This window comes from Alternaria postmessia, assembly GCF_024291825.1.
Source record: "Alternaria postmessia strain BMP 2775 chromosome Unknown scaffold_3, whole genome shotgun sequence".
Taxonomy (NCBI): Eukaryota; Fungi; Ascomycota; class Dothideomycetes; order Pleosporales; family Pleosporaceae; genus Alternaria; species Alternaria postmessia.
Genome location: NW_026260076.1, coordinates 180,957 through 195,945, shown reverse-complemented (window position 1 = coordinate 195,945; position 14,989 = coordinate 180,957). Strand labels below are relative to the sequence as shown.

Here is a 14,989-nt window from a genome sequence, read left to right as displayed (position 1 = left end):
GACCGAGGTGCGCATAGAAGTGGTGAATGTTTACAACCGCAAACCTGTTGTTTGTAGGAATTCCTTTTCAGCCTGTGAGTGTGACAGACTGCGGGTATTCCAGGCACATACCCATAGAGAAACGCACACTAATGCAATGGAGCGGATTGCCCGCGACAAGTAGATTTCCATTGACGTACACCACACCAGTTTGTCCTCACCGTTAACACCGTTCACTCAACCGGGAGCCAGCCGATTTGTGGCTAGCCAAGCGCTTCCAGCTCAGCTAGAAGATAGGGACCCTTAGACCGCAGCACTCGACCTCACTACCCTTGACCCCAATAGTGCGCCCAAAGTACAGACTACCAAACTCCTGTACAAAAGCGCGGTCAGCCTCTGACCATGTGTCTAGTCCCATGCGCGACAGGTCATCTCTATCAACAACCACTGCATCGCTATCATTATCATCCTCTTCCCTCTCGCCTTGGGTATCCTCCTCGATAATTTGCGATAGCGACCGTATGAGTAATGAAGATTGGCGGTGAAAGTAAGCGATGATTGCTGTCTCCAACGACTGCGAGTACGCCGAGAGGTCACCAATCAGCTCACGATCTGTCTCTCGCTCCGCGGTCGTGTATGCATCTCTCTCGCCAGCCGAAGCCCACCACATGTAGCCCATGTATGCAAGCCTTGACCATGTTGTTGGCTCTACCGCCGTGTCATCGTATGCTTCGCTGAAGTCGTCGTCGGCACGCTTGGTATCGACCTCATCTCGGGATAGTAGGGGCGCCGCATCATCGTTTTCTTCGTCGGTATATGGCTCGGGTGACGTTTCCGATCTGTTACGCTGTTTGAAGAGCTCTTTGTGTAGTAGCTTGTAGCGCGCAACGTCCCGCTGGCTGGCCTTGATCAAGCTGCCATCGCTGGTCCGTATCCGTGGCCAGCGTCGCTCTTGCGGCGGCGCGTCATTCGTGGGTGGCAGTTCGACAATGATGTCGTACAGTTGTGTCTTTGTGACGATGATCTCATCAGTCGTGCACGCGACCCAGCCCTCTGAAGGCTCAAGGCCAGGTGTGTGTCCGCCATCTTTGGGGTTGCGATGATGTTCGAGAAGAGGAATGTCGTGTACGCCGACTGAGAAAAGGGAGGGTAGACGCAGGAGGTTTTCGGTTTCTGGCGCTAACCGTTCGGTGTCGCGGGGCGATATGCTAGAGAGGACAGAGAGGTTATAGACTGACCCGTTAGCTGAGAGAAGCCCAGGTATGATATCCAAGACGTACCAAACTCGCAAGCGGTCCTGACCGGCGGGATGCCCACAAAGAGAATGCGTTTCCTCAGCAAAGCCGCCTGTTGCAGCCGGAAGACCAATGGCCCGAATATGTCCAGGAAGCGCTGTATCGACAGAGCTGGGTGGTAGCCTGGGAGGCTCTCCTCGTCTTTCATGACGGCGCTCACGGTCGAGATTGCGCGCGCTCTGCTGTGACCCTTGGACTCGCCTTCGTCGGAGACATCCCCTTTGCCGTGTCTTGAGACCTGTTCCTGCCAGAATTCTTCCAACGGCGTTACAGCTTCCGGGTCGTCCGCTAGGGTCGCAGCCAGTCTCTCCAAGCGACCGGCAAGCAGCCAACTCCTTCCCAGCCTGCCAAATTTGCCCTCCTTCTGTACTAGTATTCCAACAGAAACGAAGGTGGCGTTGCGATCCTCTGCGCTGGCGTCGCCCTTTGCGAACGCGCTGAGTCCAGCATATCCATCATGGGTAAAGTAGACGAGGTCATTTTGCACCGAGTGTAAACCCGAGGGCAGCGATTTGTATTCAACTGAGTTGTCTAAGGTGATGTCCGGTGTCGTTGCGCGTTTCCAAGCAATGGTGTAGCTGTAGCTGGTCAGCGCCTAGCTCCGCGATGGTACTCTACCTGTCCAGTGTCGCATGACGTACCCAACTTTCTTGTCGAATTTGATGAGGAACAACGCTTCAACCCGAGGCGCATCCTCATTGTGAGAGTCTACATTAGTTGTGCTCGACTCAGTCGAGGCCGACATGGTGGTTGAGGGTTGGTTGAAGGCTAACAGCTGCTGAGCAGGCTGCCGTTGGTGATGCAACAGTCGCTAGGAACGCGTCGCTTAGCCTCGTCCGTCATCCCTGAGGTCTCCAGAACTTCTCCCAACACTTCATACGCCATCCCAAATTCGAGAACCCCAGAACCTTGTCAGTGCTTGATGGTAGATTGCGCATTAGATGACGGAATCTCACGATGCAGAACTGGAGTGGGGTTAAGACATTGCGGTTCTGCCGGCGGTCGCACGCTTGCAAATGTACACGGAAGAGTCGGACACGCTGACAATGGTCTCCTAGTTCCTCCATGTCAGAAATAGTTCATATCGTGGATTCAACCGTCGCATTTACGAAATAGCGTTACAGGTTACTACATTGCTGCTCTGAAGCCTACCCGACTGCTCTCGATCAACAAGTCGGATGCGCATTCCGGAATTTATAGCCTGTTACAAGAGCGACTATGTGAAAAGCCTGGCCTAGGACAGCACAGATATGATGTATCTGGTGAGAGTGGCCCCATATATCGAATGAGCCGGGGCTGAGTCGCTCTGGTAGTCTTCCAACGAAGCAAGAAACTCCAAACAATAAGACCAATCCTTCAGTAAGATACCACTGAGCGCCGATTTCTTCACATGCACGACTCCATCCAAGTTTGCCAATGCCGTGGAAAATTGGAAGCATGGCTGTGATCGCAAGCGCACTAAAAGTACCACCACGAAGCGTCCTCATCTTGTTTCCACCACCGCCAGTATCGAACAGTACGACAGCAGCGGCGACAGCAGCGCCCCCATTGAGGCACCAGTATACGCGCTGGGCTATGGGATCACAGCGAGCAGCATAATAAGTGGCCGATGACCCCCCACCCAGAGCGAGGAGACATATGCCGAAGATGTCGAAACGGCCCCAGCGATGGTGAATGCTGTAAGAATGACTCCGTAGTGTGTGAAACGTCGTACTGAGCCCGAAGCACAGAGCTGCCGCGCTTAAAGAGATGCCAAAGGCAAATCTGTCGCCAGTGGTGAGATTGAGTCTGCTCGAGATAGCAGATCTGTGCAAGGTGATGCCAGCCCCAACAAATGCAGCACTGCCCAGAAGATGGGTCCAGATGTTCATCGTTTCCATATGAAGGCAACGCCAGAGACGAAAGGACCTCTTGTATGAATGAGTTGGCATGGGATGTCCGCTGATGATGAAGTCATTATCTTGGAGCCATCCTGGGATATCGTCTTTTGTTCCTATCATAGGCCAATACGGTTCGGCATCTTTCTTGTTGTGTAGTATTGGGGAGTCGCTGGAACCCGACGATGTGGAAGCTGGTGAGAGTATTGCATCCTTGACCATGTTAACAGCTTCAATGTGTTGCGATTCCAGAGTTGGCGTTGGAGTTCGGGCAGTCATGGCATTATGAAGGGGACATGCGTCTTGGACGTGGTGTCAGCTACAGGCAACAATCGTGCGAGGAGAACATGTGGGGTCGAAAACTTAACTCGCTTGGGCCTGATGTGTTTCGGTAACCTTCGCGCCTGCCAACCGGCGCTATATGATGCGTGTTCGTTGGCTCGGTTAAGCTTCAGTTCATCTCCGTGTCGTATCATCGCGCCACGGTTATCGCTGTGAAGCGCATTTGGTATCACATGGGAGTACGAGTACAAGTTTGTTCTACCCAGGCAATGCACTTTGCCTTCCTTCGCTCGGAAAACTGGAAGAAAAGCGACAGTGACAGGGTACGCTTCAGCGACCTGATCCGCATTCTTCATATCTGAGACACGTGGTGATGGTGACCGAGCTGTAAAGGATGTAACCGCCCCCAAGGGAAGCGCTGCAGCCACAAGCCCCCTGCATGTACCCTTTTTTGTTATGATCATATTGACCACATACATGTACTAGCATGTACCGTCTAGGAGAGCTGATTCAGTCTACATCAATCATGACCAACAACGCTGTAACTATCGTACACTCGACTGTATCAGGGTGGGTGTCGACCCCAGACAGTAGAGGTACGATGGATATCATCTGGTCCTCTTTTCCGACCATCTTTCTCTGTACATGGACAGCTGTCTGTCTCAACATTCCTCATCCAAACGACTCAAAGCGCGACGTCTTCATCCGCAAAGCGAAATGGATGTTCTGGGCCATAGTCGGGCCTGAAATCGTCCTTGCCGTCGCTATCGGACAGTACGCATCCGCTCGACGATCGAAGAAACGATTCCATCGCCTCGGTTACAAAAATTGGACGATTCGACATGGCTTCTTTGCGGACATGGGAGGCATTCTGCTTCAGCCAAAGGAGAGCTCTCCGTTCGTTGTCAATGGTCGGCAGTTAGCATACCTTGTTGAGAAGGAGTACATTAAGTGCCCTGATATAACGGCTGAAGAGATATGGGACAAGTCCAAAGCCGATACTTTGGGGAAGCTCATCACTTTGGTCCAGGCTAGCTGGTTGGTGATTCAGCTGTTGGGTCGGGCAGCACTGCGTCTCTCTACTACGACCTTAGAGTTATCAGCTGGAGCTATCGTATTCTGCACGTTCGGAACTTTCTTCTGTTGGCTGCACAAGCCAGCTGATGTACAGAGAGGCATTGTGGTTACCACGGATGTTACAACTGCCCAAATCCTGATTGACGCTGGTTCCCGTTGCTGCAGCACCATATCGACATACTCCTCTCGACTTCGTTGCGAGAGAGTCTTTCACTTGCAGCTACGACGTTATGGGCTTTGTCAATCGTCGTTGGGATCATCCGGAGCGGCCACTGAGAAAGTTCCCGAACGATCGTTTTCCCGACATCTGCACATTCGAGAAATTTGCGCTGTTTTGCTTGACCTCAGCGTACGCTGCTTCACACATGATCGCGTGGAATTTCTCGTTTCCGACACAAATAGAGCTTCTGCTGTGGCGTATATCTAGTTCGCTATTTACAGGAGTCACTGTATTTTTCTGGATTTTCGAGACGTGTGCGGCTCGACAGCGATTTGGACGCTGGGACAAATACCTTATCTGGCTTCGACTGAAGAAGAACCCAGACGCGTTACAGGCAGACGAAGAAACCGTCAAAGTTCCCACGCGCCAGGATACGATCAATCGTCTGGACGCTTTCGAACAAGAGCAACGCAAAGCTAAGCCTATATTGATGTGGGAACTCGCGCTTCTTGCTCCTGTTGTGCTTCTGTACTCCGCCGCGAGAGGTTACATGATAGTGGAAGTCTTCGTGAGTCTTAGAGAAGTACCAGTCGGGGTGTACAAAACGTTTGAGGTAGCAGAACTGATCCCTCATTGGTAATGAAGACCTTTGCATAAAAACCTGTTCAAGTCTTAGAGTAGCACGGTATAATCTTTCATGCATAATGAGGGTGATGAATTTTGATACAGTTCAGGTATTCGTATGATACCGGCCCTTCAGTGGTGAGACTGCAGTCGAGCTATCATGCTGTGGCGGCTGTCGTGAGTGGTGGAACCTTGGGTAATTATCGTATTTATGACAGACGTACTTACACGCATGGCCAATTTCGGATCGCTTCTTGCTTGTGATGCGCATAGATCTTGGTACGAAAAGTCATTGGCACAAAACTAAGGTACGGGTATCAGAATAGGATAGCATTTGCAAACCTTCGTAAGGGTTGTTTTGTTGCGTGCAGCAGCGCTCGACCATAACCCCACACCAGCCTAGGCGCGACTTCGGCCGTTCTTCTAGCAGGAGGCACCACCCTGTAGAGAGCATGCCTGTTGAACGCATCCTTCGATGTAGTCGTAATCCGAACAGCTCCGCACAGGGTCTGTGGTTGACGCGAATGATAATGCTGGAATAGTAGATGACTGACGTCATGTGGCTGGCGCGCTAGCTCCTGGCAGCCACAGCTCTGAGTTGTGCGTGCCTCACCTGTCACGCACCCTCACGAGCCTTGCGTTGCCTCACCCGTCCATATTACTATGACTGGTCTATCCGCGCATAGTCATTGTGTCTGAGTAGATCGCTACCCAAGCCTTCGCGCTAGTTGTCTGTTCGAGGCGTCGTAATGTCCTCCTATCGGGACTTAGCGCCACGTCCACAAGATGTGCCTGCCGTCGCGCCTGGCAACAGTAGAGCGGGATCTGTTAACAGGACCCCTTCGAGAGTGGCGGCAGCTTGCACCACATGCCGCGCGCGGAGAACCAAGGTCTTTCACCCAATTTGTTACTAAGGCTGACAAGGTTTCTCTAGAACGGAAGCTAATCTCAAACAGTGTGATGGTGAGAGACCAGCCTGTCGTTCCTGCGTGGAGCGAGAGACGACATGTGGATATGATCCACCTACTGGCACATTGCTCGCTCAGGCGCAGAAGAGAAAGATCGAAGAACTAGAGACCGACAGGAGCTCGTTATATGAAGTCCTGTGGTATCTACAGACAGCCTCTCCGTCCAAAGCTACAGCATTGTTGCGACACATGCGAGCTGCTCAGGGTGAAGATCTTGGCGTCATCTTCAGAAACTTCGAAATGAATCGCCCCAGTTCTTCCATGTCTGCAGCAGCTCCTGAAACCGATGCCAGCAAGGGCTATGCATCATCGGTAATAAACGATTCTTCCTCTTCGGTAATGCTCTCTATGCCAGAAGTCATGGACCATCCCAACTTCTCCGTTGCTCAAAAAAAGCAGTTTAACATGACGGCCATTACTCTGCTTGCTCCGAACCAGCAAGATGCATCCGTCGACAAGATCAACGGCCCGCTCGATATGTTTTTCGGCTGTGTGGGTGCGCTTTTCTACATCATGAACAAGGATGACGTTCAGATAAGCATTGCAGCAATGAAGGCTTCAGGTAATGGCCATATACCACTTGGAGACGTGCTCACCAACGGGAGTAATATACAACTGCGCACATACGCCGCAGAGCTTGCGGGCATGGCAGCCATCGGCGTCGTTCATTCCCAACTCGCTGATCCCGAAACGGCGCCGCCACCTGAACTTGCCGACTACTTCTATGCAGTCGCAAAGCATGGGCTAGACTCTGCCATATCGTTCAGTCCGCTTCGAGCAATGAAAATATGTTCGTTACTTGGAATGTACAATATCGTGGTCAAAGCCACAGTCGCTCTAGCTTATATTGGTATGATTCTACACCTCAACATTTCCATCGGAAGTGTCACGACTTACCAGTTTCCAGGACTTGGACTAAGTCTACCCCGTAATCAGAAAATTAGTCTTAAAACTTGCCCGCCAGGCTGGTCTCTTAGTTACTACGAAGATATTCGCCGCACATATAGGACTCTTGTTCATTTGCAATGGTGAGTACTGATCTCGAATCAGATACAATCTGTTACGATATTGACCCTTGCATCAGCTGGCTAAGCGCATCACTTGACCATGATTCAGATCCGGTGATTCAGGATATCACCTCAACTCAAGACGAATTGGACGTACCACCAGAAGACATGATCCGTCGTGAATGCGTCAAAGTGTCCATCATCAAGGCAAGCTTGCTTCGTCGCCTACCAACAAAAGCCCCTGTGCTTGAAGGTACCATACTTGAGTACCGTGTACGATTGTCGAGATTTCATGCGCGTCTTCCCGATTGGATGTCAATTGCTTCCTTGTTAGGGGGCGAGAACACTGAACTCATGGCCACGTTCCGTCCCGTTATATACTACGTCCATCTGTTCTACCTGTCAGCCATGATGCTGCTCTCAAGGCGGCTAATTATAGCATATATCCCGCTGGATGCGATTGGGAGCGTAACTCTTCCATCGGAAGCACAACGAGCCATCGAAGAAGGTTACCAGGCCGCGGAAACGAACGCTTCCGTTATGGATCTGATGTTACAGGAAGGCAAAGTAGTACAAGTATGCTGGCTGTGCATGTACGTCAAACATATGCTATGAGCTGGAAAGATGCTAACAATACATCTTAGTTATACCTCTTACACGGCGGGTATCATGATCGCTCACAAAGCTTCGCAAAACGCACTGCACAACGAGCCATTCGCCCACGGCATGGTTCTGCTGAGTAAATATATCGGCGTTCTCGGATACTGTGCGATCAAGGATGCACTTGCTGGGAAGTTTCACGACATCCTTACTGAGCATATGAGTATGCTTCGACAATACGAATCTACTTTAGCTAGAAGCGGGAATTCTGCTACCCCTTCGTCTTCTTCATCGAACGATAGCCTCTTCATCTTCCAGCGCGGCTCTTCGAATCTCCATATCGCCGCTCTCAACTTGCTTCGAACCATACACCACCCGTTCGGTGGTCTGAGAGATGTCACAGCACAGAACACGCTCTCAAATCGCGCTGAGACAACCATGGGGACACATCTCGAGTGGGAGTACGAGCTTGAAAGTCGAGACCTTGCGCAGGCACGGCCGAAGGATAGTAAGCTGGCGGATACCGTTGACGCTAAGATCGAGTCAATGACTCCTCTTTGTTCGTCATCGGAGCAGGATGCCCCTATGCAGAAGCTACTGGCTCAGCCTCAGGGCGAGGCTTGGACGAAATGGACCCCCGCAACATGGCAAAATTCGTTCCACATGCCTCAAAAGTAGACTCATGAATGCATCGACATTTTATCGTGGAACCCGTTGGCTATCGAAACACTGGACGAACATGCTAAGGGATATATATACCCCATCCACCACGACTAGCCTGGCTTGTAGGCAGTTGGCATAGCGAAACCAACATAATTCATGATTCTAAGTTCAAAGACAGCACTTGGTATCGGAGCTCAATCTGATGTCCTTGTAATACAGGCCAAGGTGCAAAAGGTAGCGAACTGAACGAGGGTGATAAACCAATTATGCACCACATCTTACGTCATAACCCCGCTTTCAACTAGCAACCTTTGTGTGTGTCTGAATCGCGTTGCGAGACCATTACATTCGCGACTCTTTGAAGTTGTCATTTTTACTTCCCATCATGACGCATCCTGCACCCAGTCACGTTGCGACGAAGGATCTTTTCAAGCTAGATGAACGGACTATCATAAGTTTGGCTCACTGACCAGGAAACCCCCTAGATCTAACACGAACTTCAGTTTCGGGGGGCGCCGGTGCAGTAGGCACCGTCGTTGGTAAAGCGATCCTGGAGAGTGGCGGAGACGTCGTCTTCGTCGATGTCTCGAACCCTAATCCCAAAGCCTGGAGTACGCTAGCAACAGCAAGACCATCAAGTCTGTTATAACCATTTCTAGACTCGCTTCAGGAATATGCTAAAGCCAACAACACTTCCGCAACTTTCCAAACCCTTGATGTCCAGGATGAAGCCAGCATCACGTCAGCCTTCACCACCATCCGTACCACCCTCCGTCACCCGATCCGTGGCCTTGTCTCCTGCGCAGCGATCTCTGGAGAGAGCGATGCATGTGACTACCCCATTACGACATTTCGGAAGATCCTCGACATCAACATTTCCGGAACCTTCCTCATCGCCCGTGCTGTAGCAAATGAACTCCACTCCACTAATCTACCAGGAAGCATCGTCCTCTTTGCCTCAATTTCCGGTCACATATCTAACCACGGAATCAACACTGCCGCATACAACGCCTCAAAAGCGGCCGTACACCAACTCGCTCGTTCGCTCGCGGCGGAATGGGGACATCCGCAGAATACCTTCCCAGGAAGTAAGAACTATTCTCTAGACGAACTGCATGTGAGACGTGCACTGATTTTGTACACGTACTTTTTTAGGCACAGTCACAGAAACGAATCCGAACCCAAGCCAAGAGCCTCGGAAAATTTACCCGCCGATTCGTGTTAACACTATTAGTCCCGGACATATCGATACGCCCCTCAGCGCGGAGGCGCGGAAGAGGGGGCTGACAGAGGAGTGGGCTAAGCAGAATATGTTAGGGAGGATTAGCGTGCCCGAGGAGTTTCGGGCGCCCGTGCTGTTTTTGTTGAGCGAGGGGAGCAGTTACGTTACTGGTTCTGTGAGTCGATTCTGACACTCTGATCGAGAAAGGGACCCTGGAACTAATGAGAGCCTTCTAGGATTTGAGGGTCGATGGTGGACACTGCGCATGGTAGAAAGTGACTAGGAAGATATGCTGTTTCATTCATTCAGAGATCAAAGGTATGTATGTACAAGAAGAATTCTAAAAAGAACCGGGAAAAAATGTAGACCGGTTACTTTCCTACCACCAACGCCTCGCTTTCTCGTAGATTTCTATACAAAAACGATGCGATTTCATCAACCACCGAATTCTCGCTCCTAACCACGCGTGAAGAATAACAACCACAGGTCGTCTACTCGTTGATCCTGTGTTGCCAGACCTCTTGCTCCGCCCTCGCAGAGTAGGTGCTAGCACCAAGAATAGCCCTCATCTGGTCGACACCCGTGAAGAGAATCTGTCTGGCGACGAACCAGCGGATACCCTCAGTGCAAGGCGGGCTGGTCAAGCTACCCTGGTAGGTCCAGAACTCGTTGAAGTAGAGAACGCTCTCAAGCAGAGGTCCAAAGTCCATAGTACAGGGCTGCTCAACACCCATTTCCGCGTAGCCGATCATGGAAGGCAGTTGCTCGAAGAAGGTCGAGTTGTAGTTACCGGGATCGAGACGAATGGCCATGACGGCCTTTTCGTGGCCAGTGGCGTCGACGTGGACGAGATGGAGCTCGGCTTTGCTGCGATCACCACCAACGGAATGATCAGCTGGGGCGTGAATGTGCCAGCCCTTGAGGTAGACGGTCTCGTTGTCGTAGGTGAAGCTTGGGTGCGTTGTCCAATCAATCTCTCCCTCTACTACGGCCTCCTCGTGTGCGACAGTGAATGCGGGTCCGTAGCCCCAGTTGTAGAAGTTACCGGCGATGCTGCCGTTGTACTTGAACTTGGGCACATGGTTTAAGGCTAGTCCGTTACCGAGCGAGAGGGCGATTGGAGACTGTTGGGTTCCGGTTTGGCAGAGATGGTAGTCGGGGTGGATCCTTCCCCAGTTGAAGGATGCTTCGTAGGCCCAGTCGTTATCCGTTACATTGCCCGGAGTGACTTGTTGCTGTCTTGTGGTGAGGTGTACATGGCGTTTGGCGTTGGTGTGTTGAGGGCAGCTAAGCGCTGCGGGCGCCAGTGTGGCGGCGGCAAGAAAGATAGATTGGAATAGCATGGTGAGAGTGCAGATATTTGTGTGATAGGAGAGTGCAAAGAGTCGATTGGATGACTGGTTAGGATGCTGTGATATCGAACTTTCTTGTTGCTTGTGGACATCTTATATATAATGTAGAGAAGCCACAAAATGAGCGTCCGCCTTCACAATTCACGGAACTATCCTAGCTTTCTAAGCACAGAGCTCTGCCGTTTCCTACGAAGCCGCCAAGCGCACGATATTCACGTCTTTCCTGTGCGCCATGGAAGGTCTACCATCGCCAAGCACCCTATCTCTTTACTACCGTTGCGCAGCCCCCTCCGACTGCGCAGCAAGTACCATTAGCAAATGCACTTGGTTTCCTTGGGAGGCGGCACGAGCTTGTATGATGGAAACAAAACATTCCGGCCTACCCTCGTAACAAGCCTAGATGCTAAGCATGAACCCTGCTTTCACAAGAAACGCTTGGTTGCCGAGAGCCATAGCGCAGGGGCGAGATCGCTCCGTTGCCTTCTCCAGTTAATCCGGCGATCTTGGCGGGGAACGGTCGCGTGGCTCATGGCAATGCGTTAACACTGGGGGTTCAGCGAAGCGGAGACTTGGCGTGGAGATATCGTGACTATTGTGTACTGTAATAAGCACAGCGTTTAAGGATGCCGGGAGAGGCTGAGTTGCTTAAGATGATGACACGCAGCGAGGATGATACAGTCGGTCCGTCGCGGGAACGTCAAAGCGTAACCTTATCACTGCTTAACAATTCTTGACGCGTGGCATAAGCGTGATGCGACGACTAGGTAGCCTCGTAAACTGAAGACAAAATACAACTCACGGTCATCTGGAGAGGATGTAGATATTTCCACAAGGCGGAGCGGAATGGCCTAAACGGTTGCGGACCTAGACCCGTCGAATCACGCTGTGCAATATCCTCCACCATTAGCTTGCCCGCAGATCGATCCTGCCGTGCAGCTCCTCAGACGTGTGCCGCCGCTACTGAGCAAAAGTGTGTATAATTAATCAGGGAAATGCCACTCGCTAGAGCGAGGCACTGCTCAGTTTGTAGAAATCTCCGCCGTCAAGCCGGAAACAGTCGCTGAAACCGATGCAGGCCGACAACCGCTCTCGGATCTGTCATCAGTCGCCTCTGCGGCATTCTTGGTATTTGTAGCGTGGAGGGTGGCCAAGAATTCACTCCACCACAGAAGCCAAGAGACGGAATCGTCTGGACACGGTACGTACTAGAGGTGAGACGGGACGCGCAGCCCAGGGCAGTCATTTGATGTATGACGGTATGATGCTGCCTACAGAGGAAGGAGAGCAAATTATGTGGAAGAATGGAATCCGGTGTCTCCGACCTTGATGCCCAATTGGCTCTGCGTGCGCGCTTCGACATAGAACCACGAGGGACGGAGAGAGCGGACCAACAACCTTGAACGTTGGCGATCAGCTGGCAGTTGGGACCACTTAGTGAAGTAGAAACAGGAATCAGAACAGAGAGTTAAGAAGACCGCGACAGGGTATCAGAAGAAGGGCGAGCTTTCCGGAGAACGGATCTCGGAATTCCGCAAAATGCACGTTTTGTCCATGTTGGCTGACTTGTGCCCAAGGTATCCATTCAGCGGTTCGGCGTTATTCACATTGGGGTCTTACAGAGCAAACGATAGTGCATTCTTTGAGGACTCGTTGTCGCATTGGTGGTATAAGTCAGAAAACACCAACTCCTCGTACTGATGTAGATCACGGCGGTACCAAACCTTGGCGATCAGTAACCCGGCCATACTACCTCGTCGCAGTCAGGATGCGCGAAAGCACCATTGCTCATTTGGTACTCGTATTCCAGATCCGGCTGAAACTCCCAGTACAAGCTTTCAGCGTCGCTCGCCATCTTGAATGTGTATGCAGCTGCATCATCGTCAACGTATACCTTGGGGACACCATTGGCTGCTGCTGCCTCAATCTTGAGTTGGACATCGCAAGAGCGTTCCATGAGGGTGTAGAGGAACGCGGCTTCGTCAACGGTACCTCCCACGGTCTGTGTGGTGTCAGCTTCAGCTGGATGCGGAAAGGAGGCCACACGGTACATACCAGCAAGCCATGATTTCTCAGGACCATGCCTTTGCCCTTTGCCCCCAAAGCCGAGGCCAACTTCTTGCCCTCTTCTTCGCTGAAGACGACGCCACCAAAGTCTTCATATACGGCTTGTGCATCGCCGTAGAAGTAGCATACGTCCTGATTCAGCATTTCCAATGGCTTTGCAAAGGCACTCCACGCTTTGCCTGCCTTTCCATGACAGTGGCATGCCGCGTTGACGTCGGGTCTCGCCTTGTGTATCGCCGAATGTATAAGGAAGCCTGCTGCGTTTGCGGGCCTGCTTTGATTGCCTCCTACTACGTTGCCGTCGTAATCGACAAGGACCATGTCCGATGCCTTGAGGAGACCAAAATGCTTTCCGAGCGGGTTGGTCCAGAAAGTGTGTGGATTCTCGGGATCTCTCACACTAATGTGACCTAAAGGTGCGTGTACGAAGTCAGTCTATGTCTCACATGCAGTCCGTACAGGGGAATGGCTTACCGCTCATGCCTTCGGTCAGGCCGTTCCGTGCGAAGACGCGGAAAGCGCCTAGGGTACGTCAGATGAACTGTTTCAAATCGCGTGCGCATTGCACTGACCAGCCATGTGTGATAGTATCCATGCGCGATGCTTGTCATACGAGGAGAAGAGTGGGATTCCGGGGAGGCAAACACCCTGGGATATGGCTTGCAGCGGCGTCAATTCCTTGGTCGCGTCGTCTTTGGATCGTGGAACGACCTGCTTGGTTTGCGCGACGGGCGCTGGTTCGGCCTGGATAGCGGAGGGTGCCATGTTGGGATGGGATGGGATAGAGCCTAGCTGTGAATGAGTAGGTCGTGTAAGTTGCAATTGATCAAAACTAGGTTCGCGCGCTGCTTGAATGCGCGATTGATATACTACAGACGAGCGCTATCAAGGAAATAAATCTCCTTATCACTTCATAGGGCGCGTCGAGTGGAGAAAGGTGGGATGGCCGTCCAGTCGAGCTCAAGACATACTGCGGGGTGCCGCCCTAGTCGCCGGCCAAGCTTATCACCGGCTCTCTTTCCCCATCTACCTCTCATCACCTATCCATCGCCAAATCCATCCAGATCCATCCCGTTGTCCATCGTGCACGTAAACTGCATGTCAAAGATGTAATAAGAAAACACCAGGGTATACTTCTAGGTCGACCAAACCACAACGTGCTTCTTCGTAATCATGTCTTACTCGAAGCGAGGCTACTTACTTGCCTACACTTATCCCCACATACCGTATTACATTTCCAATTTCATTCTGCAACATAGCTTTCCAATGAGCTCTGTTTTACTCCACAACTCGTTCCTGATCTGATCCTCACAATGCAAAAAGATACTCATCTTACATTCAGAGAGATTCACGGTAGCCCTGAGGCAGTGCTCACTAGCATACGAGAGATTCAAGAGATCGCTTTGTACCGCAAGCAGCCCGACCAATCTCTATCGCTTCGCTTCCTCTCGTTGGCAGCCGAGAATTTGCCGGACCATCAACAGCAACCAGAGATTATCTATCTTCGCCTTTCACCCCTCATTCCGATTCCTGGACCATACCTGACTATCTCCTATACTTGGCAACGTTCTGGATCGACGGCTGATAAACCCCCACAATATGTTGTTCTCCGACCGGACGCCACGTCTTTCCAGGTAGCCCCAGAGTTGAATCGCGTCATACACCGTACATTACGCTTCGCTGCGCATCAATGTATACATTATTTCTGGCTCGATCAATTGTGCGTTGATCAAACAGATCGCTCAGACGTCGAGAACCACCTACAATGCATGAATAGAGTGTATGCAGAAAGCCAATGTGCTCTAGCACCCTTGTGTAT

The 14,989-nt window shown here is 51.5% G+C and overlaps 4 protein-coding genes across 4 annotated transcripts; 1 reads left to right on the top strand and 3 right to left on the bottom strand.

Moving 5' to 3' along the window:
- Positions 1 to 265: 265 nt before the first annotated feature.
- On the bottom strand, positions 266 to 2,019 carry J4E82_000827 (uncharacterized protein; the record flags this gene model as incomplete). The annotated part of the gene is made up of 3 exons (XM_051727147.1): positions 266 to 1,212; positions 1,260 to 1,852; positions 1,916 to 2,019. 3 exons carry the CDS (start codon positions 2,017 to 2,019, stop codon positions 266 to 268), a joined length of 1,644 nt encoding a protein of 547 aa, XP_051592954.1.
- Positions 2,020 to 3,959: 1,940 nt separating this feature from the next.
- On the top strand, positions 3,960 to 10,026 carry J4E82_000826 (uncharacterized protein; the record flags this gene model as incomplete). The annotated part of the gene is made up of 12 exons (XM_051727146.1): positions 3,960 to 4,029; positions 4,087 to 4,475; positions 4,999 to 5,238; positions 5,568 to 5,602; positions 6,229 to 7,112; positions 7,170 to 7,238; positions 7,379 to 7,862; positions 7,914 to 8,428; positions 9,036 to 9,143; positions 9,192 to 9,620; positions 9,688 to 9,929; positions 9,991 to 10,026. The coding sequence occupies 12 exons, from the start codon at positions 3,960 to 3,962 to the stop codon at positions 10,024 to 10,026; spliced, it is 3,501 nt and encodes a 1,166-aa protein (XP_051592953.1).
- Positions 10,027 to 10,245: 219 nt separating this feature from the next.
- On the bottom strand, positions 10,246 to 11,097 carry J4E82_000825 (uncharacterized protein; the record flags this gene model as incomplete). The annotated part of the gene is made up of 1 exon (XM_051727145.1): positions 10,246 to 11,097. One exon carries the CDS (start codon positions 11,095 to 11,097, stop codon positions 10,246 to 10,248), a length of 852 nt encoding a protein of 283 aa, XP_051592952.1.
- A 1,738-nt stretch (positions 11,098 to 12,835) lies between these two features.
- J4E82_000824 (uncharacterized protein) lies at positions 12,836 to 13,935 on the bottom strand (the record flags this gene model as incomplete). The annotated part of the gene is made up of 4 exons (XM_051727144.1): positions 12,836 to 13,105; positions 13,159 to 13,580; positions 13,645 to 13,692; positions 13,743 to 13,935. 4 exons carry the CDS (start codon positions 13,933 to 13,935, stop codon positions 12,836 to 12,838), a joined length of 933 nt encoding a protein of 310 aa, XP_051592951.1.
- Between the last annotated feature and the right edge of the window lie 1,054 nt (positions 13,936 to 14,989).